The sequence below is a fragment of the Eucalyptus grandis genome, chromosome 2 (assembly GCF_016545825.1).
Source record: "Eucalyptus grandis isolate ANBG69807.140 chromosome 2, ASM1654582v1, whole genome shotgun sequence".
Classification (NCBI taxonomy): Eukaryota; Viridiplantae; Streptophyta; class Magnoliopsida; order Myrtales; family Myrtaceae; genus Eucalyptus; species Eucalyptus grandis.
This window is the reverse complement of record NC_052613.1, coordinates 56,736,940-56,745,470: the sequence shown is the minus strand read 5'-3', so window position 1 is coordinate 56,745,470 and position 8,531 is coordinate 56,736,940. Positions and strand designations below refer to the sequence as shown.

Sequence of the window (8,531 nt, the reverse complement as noted above, 5' to 3'; positions counted from 1 at the left end):
GGAAATCGTTGAGATGATAATCAATCGTTCTACGTGACATAACTGTACTGATGTGGATAATTTTTGAATTTTTATTTTTTTCTATGCAACGAAGTTCACTGGCAACCTTCGCAGGTAGTGTAGGTGAGGATTGCCTTGGCCACTATCGGTGATGCCATGAATGCCCTAGGGGAGGCCTTCTCATCCACAACTGGCAAGACCTTCCTAGTCGGAGGATCGCCAATGACCCTCACTGACACAGGAAAAGGAAATAAAAAAAAAAAGAGAGAGAAGAAGAAGAAGAGCAAATTATAAAAAAGAAGAAAAATCGAAAAATAAAAAACGTTACAAATTATTCGAGTACTAAACATATCAAAGTATATCTAATGATATTGTGTTAAAAAGGTAACACATTAACTCACTAAATTTTTGACCAAAAGAAAACTCACTAAATTAAAAATGTTAATTTGTATTTAAATGGGTGAAGCGAGTCAACTCCTGTCAAACACAATTTTTGTTGTATCTTGAACGAGCTGACCCATTTATGACATTAACTTGTCTGTACCAAAGTCAAACCTAGTTAACTACGTATCCGGTTGTGCATCCGGGTCGTGTCGTGTATTACTGATCTAACATTGTACGGCACAAATTAATGTATCCTTGAAGCGCGGCCTGATGCACATGTACCCCAAAAAGAAATTTCTTAAACAATTGTGCTGGCAAAACAGGGGGAAAGAGAAGAAGTGGATTTTCCTGAAATTTTTCAGGTTCCATGGCGAGATACTTTGTAGATGTTCGAGCGTATCTTTATGTAATGTGGACTGATATCTGCTTGCAGCTGCAGATCAATAATGAACTACCAGAAGCAACTCTAGTTTGGGATTTGGCCTAATCGAAGGCTTCTGCTAACTCCATTAATGTCAGGTTTATGGAGGAAAAGAAAGGGGAAAACAGTTTGAAGCCCTCGTCTAGCTTGTTTGCTCTGTTTGACAGGTCTGGGTCGTGTCCCCCTCTCACCTTTTCTATCCTTCGCAAGATCATCTTGCTCGCTCTGGATGGGCGAGTGAGTGAAGCTTCTTCATTTCGCACGAATTTGCAGACTTGGGATCTGCTTTTCTTGGAATTCTTTCGAAGCCAAAGGTCTCTATCAACTGCTGAGAGTTTCATACAAAAAACGAAGTGAATTTTTATGTAATTTGGATGATGATGCAGATGGGAAGAATTTTCAAAAAAATCATAAATTTATTGTAATTATGCTAATTCAGTCTTAATTTTTTTTGTCAATTTCGTCCTAAACTTTTTATAATTGTGTTAATTCAATCCATCCGGCTAAAATTGGCTGGTCGGCACTAACGTGGACGTTAGTCGGTGATGTGACATTTTTAATTATTTTTGAATTTTTAAATATTTTTTCGAATTATTTTTCTTTTCTTTCCATCCATCTTCTCCTCCTCTAGCTAGTCGACGAGGTCTGCCTCATCGGCTAGTGGCAAGGTTTGCCGCCGCCGGCCACTGGCGAAATCGAGCCTGACCTAGCGATAGTTAGGTCGCCATCGCCAGATCTAGCGAGGAGCCTCGCCAGCCACTAGCGAAGTCAACCGTCGCCTTGGCTAGGCGAGGCCCCATCGACCCTCGTGGCTGACTAGAGGAAGGAAAAGATGGATGGAAAGAAAGAAAAAAAAATTAAAAAAAAAATTCAAAAATTCAAAAAAAAAATTAAAAATGACACATCAGCATTCACTAGACAGCCATTGCTGGCTAATGTCCACATTAGCGTCGGTTGGTTATATTTTGTCGAATGGACTAAATTGGTATAATTACAAAATGTTTAGGACTGAATTGGCAAAAAAAAAGTTTATGACTAAATTGACACAATTGTAATAAATTTATGACTTTTTTGGTAATTCACCCTGCAAACTCACATCACATATGTGCGGGGACATTGGCATGGATTACAAGTCCCTTGCTCTGGGCATGTCCTTGCCTTCACATGGAAGGTCAATTGGCTGCAAATGAATATACAAAATCAAGTGCAAAGTAAATAGTTTCCTACAAGGCTTGATTCAACTATCATGAGACTTTTTCCCCTAGTGGCCAAGAAAGTAAACACATCCAATGCTTTTCATTAAAGCGATCAGGATAAAAAAGTCTTATATGGAACTTCCATAAGATTTACAAAGATAGGGGAGTATGGGTATGTTGTCTTCATAAATTCCTATGTAGGCTTAAGCAGGCTTCTTGGTAATTGTATGGTTGATAAATAAATACGTGCTCTTTACCAATAAAATAAAATAAATAAATACGTGCATTTCCACCCAAAGTGCTAACTTTGTTTTGCATATTATGGTTTGCAACACAAAGTTAGAAAACTGACTGGAGACAATCCAGAAAACTTTACGGAACCTAGGTTAGGAAAGAACTCTCTGATACCTCTGATATTATGGTAGGAATCGAAGAAAAGATGACAGAAATCGAAAAGGCGTTATGGAGGAATTGTAATTGTATTTTTCGATATTGTTTGTACATGTATATAAGGATATTTATATACAAAGAAATACAAATAGGAAAACAATATACAAGATAAAGTTCTTCCATTTTATTGACTGACCCTTCAATCTTACGGATTGACTGCATCAATTAGTTCATAATATAAGAAATTGAAATTGAAATTCTATCTTCAACGGACCATGATGAACCTCGTCCCAGCTTTCACTTTCATTCTCGCCATTATTCACCTTCACTTTCACTCTCGTGATGATGAACCTCGTCTCTTCTTTTCCGTTACCTGCGGCGCACTCATAGTACCTTCATTTGAAAAGAAAAAAGATGAGAGAACCTCGTCTCGTGATGCTGGGTCCCTAAAATTTCCTAGATAGGAGTTGCTTTGCAAATGAAAAAATCCCTGAAACGGGACAGAACCAAGAAAGTCCGGTGCTTCAACAAGTGGAGGCTGCACATTCATAGGAAACACAAGACAGAATTGCGCATTACGTCAATGGCCATTATTACAAGATAAACTTAGCTTATTCTTTAATAACTGAATTAAAAATTAGGATGGAGAGAGTGAGCTGGAAAAGCTGAAGTAGCCAAGCCAAGCTTGTAGGAGTCATCGCATCAATCCTTGGTGCGTTCTTAGTCACTCTCTACAAGGCTCCAGCGATTCTCCTCTCACCTTCGCCTCCTCCTTCTGTCCAACCTCATCACCTTCTTTTTCTTCTCTCGCGACAATCAAATTTGGTAGTTTCTCCTCACGGCTGAAGCTTTCTTGATATCATTAAGATTACCTCGCGGTGCTGAACATGATGTTCTATTCAATTTTCAACTATTCTTTCCAAACTATTATCTTTCGTTACTGTGAGAGAACCATAGTCATGGATTGTGAAAATCGATATGGATATGATCGCTATTTCATACTCGGTAAGCATGCAACATTACAGCTCCTATAGTCTAGATATTGGTCCGACTTGAGGTTGGCTCTGGTTGCTAGCGTCTTCCAATTTACATTGTATGCATGGTGCTTGAAGAGAACTGGACCTGTTTATGTCTCCACGTTTAAGCCCTTCGGAATTGTATTTGCTATTGGATAGGCGAGATGTTATACCTTGGAGGGTACAAGTACTCTCTCTTTTCTCTATTAAAATGCCCATTCCCCATCTTACTCTATTATCAAGAATCTACGATTATCAAGAATTTACGAAAGACGCGGTCATAGGAAAAAGCTCCTTCATGAGCTCATCTCAAGCATTTTAAACGATATTTTTAAAATATAAAATTGTCTTGCTCTTCAATTCAACTTTTTAAAAAACCAAATGGTTATGCTCAAACTCTGAAGATTTGCCAAAATCTCTCTATTAAGAAACTAGAGTTTTAGTATTACAAGCATACACAAACGAACAAATTGGGTAGGAAAACAAGTTGTACGTGATAATATTAAGAAAATATCTCACCTCGCCTGATGACGACATATCATCTAATAGAATTATCTTCAAACATTGAATATATGGATTTTTTGCAGCTTATTTGGAGCGATAGTGATTGTGATGGGATTCTGCCAGGTAGTGTGGGGAAAGTCCAAAGAGGAAGAGAAGAAAATCGAGGGCAGTGGGGTTGGTTGGTGGGAGCTTGGCATCCTCCAGCCACAAGATCCCTTTGCTCCAAAACAAAGCTTCAAGCGTGTAGATGCTCTCGGCAACATAAAAAGAATATATATATAAAGAGGAAAAGGACAAGAGATTTGTACATATTCATAAGACGTATCCTCTTGTCTTTTGAAGAGAATTTCGAGTTGAATATTCCAACGTGAATAAGATGTGGAAATATCAACGTAAGGACCAATTTCGATTGTTGTATGCATTCTGATACACATAAGTTTATGTATATGCCCAATTTAGATAACTCATGTTCCGCGGGACCTCAAGTTTTGTTACTAGATTTCAACTTGCGGGTTGCACTTATAATCTTTTTTTTTTGGTACAAAAAAAATGAAATAAAAGTTGCACTTATAATTTTTACATTAATAAAAAAAATTCCTATCTATACCCATTTCTCAAAAGCTATCTACTTCTAGTATTTAATATGAAGAGATCATTGCGACGTATATATTGATTTTACTAAATAAGTGAATATGTATTTGGGGTATTGTTTATTTGATACAAAAGTAACATTACGTGCTCAACCAAAATTCATAAATCACACATTAGATGTAACAATACCCTTTTGTAAGGCGAAATCCATGCTTTCTTAGAGGTATCGGTTATAAGTAAACAAAATTGAAAAATATTAATTTGCATATAAATTGAGTATGATATGAATACATAATTCATGAGTAATGTAAGATATATATATGACATGCCATTGTCGTTCTCTACATAATTACATTAAATATTCTGGATCAAAATGAAAATGATTAACTGTACATTTTGTCAAGATGCAAACACGGATCTCACATTGTACGGCATAGATTGACCTATCCTCGAAGCTTAGCCGGATGCACATGCACCACAAAAAAGTTGTTTCATTAGCAACCTTGTGGCAACATACTTTGCACATGATCAGGCGAATCTTTTCGAAACATGGGACCGATCTCTGCTCGCAGATGCAGATCAATAATGAACTAGAAGACAACCCTACCTTTGATATAGCCTTATCGAAGGCTCCTGCTGAGGAAACAGCATCATTCCCATCATCATCACGAATAGCCATTATACATCTCTAAATATACTGTAGACTCAAGAAAAGCCGCATCAATCCAATTCGCCCCCGTTCTTATTTTAAAACCGTACAAAATAGTCGAATAAATGGCGGTCCCGTAGGACGTGGGAAAACCTCAGTGTCCTTCAAATATTGTCCCAAGAACTGAGAGAGAGAGGAGGGGAGAGAGAGAGAGAGAGAGAGAGAGATGGAGGGGAGAGCGAGGGGTTTGCTGCCGTTTGTGGGGATGATAACGGTGGTTCTGGCTCTGGCGAGCAACATGGTGGTGATGAAAATGGCCTTGTCCGATGGTATGAACAAGTATACCATGGTCTTCTACAGTAACGCCCTCTCTTCTCTCGTCCTCCTCCCCTGTCCCTTCATCTTCTCTCGCAGGTTTGTGCTCTGTCCATTGCTCGCTGTCTCCATTAATGCCGGGTTTATGGGGGAGAAAAAGAAAGGTTTGAAGTCCTTGTCTTGCTTGTTTGCTCTGTTTGGCAGGTCAGGGTCGTACCCTCCCCTCACTTTCTCTGTCCTTCGCAAGATCTTCTTGCTGGCTGTGGCTGGGTGAGCGAGTGAAGTTTCTTCATTTCATACGAATTTGCATACTTGAAATTTGCTTTTCTCGGGGTTCTTTCGCAGCAAAAGGTCTTTAATCAGCTGCTGAGGGTTCCATACGGAAAACAAAGCGAAATTTGAGTGATGTGGATGATGCAGATTGGCGGCACAGATGTGCGGGTACATCGGCATCGATTGCAGCTCCCCTCTTCTGGGCACGGCCATGATGAACCTCATCCCAGCTTTCACTTTCGTTGTCGCCATTATTCTAAGGTTCTTTAGTCTCTTCTTTCTCGTTATCTGTAGCGCACTTAAAGAACCTTCATTTTGAAAAAAGATGAGAGAAGCAGATGATGGAGTGCTAATTGGATGATGGGGGGTTGATATTACATAGTTTTTATTTTTATTTTTGGTCGAAGATATTATTACATAGGTTCAATTAGGCCCGGAGAGATTCACTTTACCACCACTTAAGTCTATCATTTTAATCTCAGAGATTATGAACAGTTCTATTACTTCATGTCCTAAAATAAGAGTCGCTCTGCAAATGAATATATCCCCGAAATGCGATAAAATCAAGAAAGTGCGGTGCTTCAGCAAGAGGTAGGCGGCAGCACATTCGAGTAAAGACAAAAGACAGCAGCGCACAATTTGTCGTCGACGATGATGGAGAGATGTACTTATTCTATTCTTTGGTTTGTTGATGGGATTGACAATCAGGATGGAGAAAGTGAACTGGAAAAGCCTGAGCAGCCAAGCTAAGATTGTGGGAACCATTACATCGATTCTTGGTGCATTCGTATTCACTCTCTACAAGGGTCCGCCGATTCTCCGCTCGCCTTTGCCTCCCTCCGTCCAACCTCACCGCCCCCCTTTTCTTCTCCCGCGGCAATCGAATTGGATTCTGGGTGGGTTTCTACTCGCGGCCCAAGCTTTCCTGTTAGCATCATCGTACATTTTCCAGGTTAGTACTGGTGTCGTAACTTTTCTTAGATTAGAATGACACTGAAACGAAGCTAAAGAGAACTTGACAACTGAAAACAAATCTCGAATCTTGCAGGCATTTATCCTCAAAGATTACCCAGTGGTGATGAACATAATGTTCTACGTAATGTTCTTTCTGGCAATTCTTTCTGGGCCGTTGTCCTTTATTATGGCGAGAGAACCCCAGTCATGGATTCTGAAATTCGATGCGGGTTTGATCTCTATTTTATACTCGGTAAGCGTGTAATGTCGTAATTTATAATGTCGAGATTTCGGTCTGATTTTGAAATTCAAGACGAAAGTCATTTTAATATCGTATGTGTAGGCTGTGGTTGTTACTACCTTTGGATCAGCATTGGGTGTATGGTGTGTGAAGCAAACTGGACCTGTTTATGTCTCGATGTTCAAGCCCTTGGGAATTGTATTTGCAGTTGGATTGGGGTTCATATTTCTGGGAGAAACGTTACACCTCGGAAGGTAAGAGTATTCTCTTCTCCTCTTACTGAAATGCCTTTACCCCGTCTTTGTCTATAATCGAGAATCTAGTTGATTAAAAGAAATTAAGAAAGATGTTTTCACAAGAGAAAAAAGATCCATCATGAGCTCATCTCAAAGTATATCAACAGATGTTCTTTCCATACAAAAAATATAAATCGCCTTGCTCTTCATTGTAACTTTCTAAGCCAAACGATTATGCCATCCTCTGGAGATTCCCAAGATTCTCTATCAAGAAAATTAGAGTTCAGCTCATTACAAGCATACATAAATGAACAAAACAAGATAGAAAAATGCATTTTATGATATTTACATGGTATTCTAAGAGAGTTTCTCAATTTCGCTTAACGTAAACACGTCATTTAGTAGAATGAGTACAAGGGCAACTATGTGGACCAATGGGCTTACTGACCTTAATCGTTATAAAGGAAGATACCACCACATTAAGCCCGTTGCTAGAGAAGAAAATCAATATATATATGATATGTAGCTGTTCTTTTAGAACGTTTTTGAAGAATGTTCTATTAGTAATATATCTATTTGCATTGTGGGGATGTATTTGGGTTCAAAGTCTTGCGTTACACGCTTCATGTCAAGCGGATTTGCAAAGCCCTCCTTGTATGAAAACTTATGAAGACCCGCTTCATGACGTCCGATTTGAGAGAGATGATGTGAACAAGTATGGCCATCCCCTATTATGATGTATTATTAAACCTAAAACGGGGCAGATTATCCACTAAAAGTGCTACTGCAGAGCAGTTCATGAATGTCTTCATGGTGGTCTTGACTTTACGAACGATGATGAGAAAGTGTACTTCCGACTGTTTATGCATTGGAGAAATTGATTCTTATTTTGCGCCAAAGCGATTTTTAAATATCTGATCGATTGTTTACTTGCTTCTTCGTTTGTCTCAGCTTGATTGGAGCAATTGTGATTGTGATGGGATTCTACCTAGCAGTGTGGGGCAAGTCTAAAGAGGAAGAGAAGACGATGGAGGGCGGTGGGGCTGGTGGGAGCTTGGCGTCTACCAGCCATAAGATTCCTCTGCTCCAAAACCAACCTCCAAGTGTGTAGATATTCTTGGCAACACTTAAAAAAAAAAAAAAAAAAGTGAAAAAGACGAGTTTGAATATTTCGACGACCCAATATTTGAAGGCATCCCTAGAAAAACGAAGAATTTGGAGGAAATCTCGACTGCCATCATTACATCAGGGCACGCAGATCAATGTGCAAGCCCGATTTTGAAAACCAACACTGTGCACCTCAGTTTTGTTACTAGATTTTCAACTCGCATCTCTTACTTATTATCCTTATTCGTTTTTTA

At 39.1% G+C, this 8,531-nt stretch overlaps 1 protein-coding gene across 1 annotated transcript; it reads left to right on the top strand.

The window, feature by feature from the left end:
• The first annotated feature begins 5,300 nt into the window (after window positions 1–5,300).
• Window positions 5,301–8,531, top strand: LOC104434066 (WAT1-related protein At5g40240). The gene is made up of 7 exons (XM_010047018.3): window positions 5,301–5,565; window positions 5,671–5,736; window positions 5,887–6,000; window positions 6,448–6,691; window positions 6,788–6,946; window positions 7,037–7,188; window positions 8,122–8,531. The coding sequence occupies exons 1-7, from the start codon at window positions 5,378–5,380 to the stop codon at window positions 8,279–8,281; spliced, it is 1,083 nt and encodes a 360-aa protein (XP_010045320.2). The 5' UTR covers window positions 5,301–5,377; the 3' UTR covers window positions 8,282–8,531.

Coding starts and splice junctions, on each gene's coding strand:
- LOC104434066 (XM_010047018.3), top strand. CDS start 5,378: ATGGAGGGGAGAGCGAGGGGTTTGCTGCCGTTTGTGGGGATGATAACG. Junction 5,566..5,670: donor CCCTTCATCTTCTCTCGCAG/GTTTGTGCTCTG, acceptor TCTGTTTGGCAG/GTCAGGGTCGTACCCTCCCC. Junction 6,947..7,036: donor TGATCTCTATTTTATACTCG/GTAAGCGTGTAA, acceptor TCGTATGTGTAG/GCTGTGGTTGTTACTACCTT.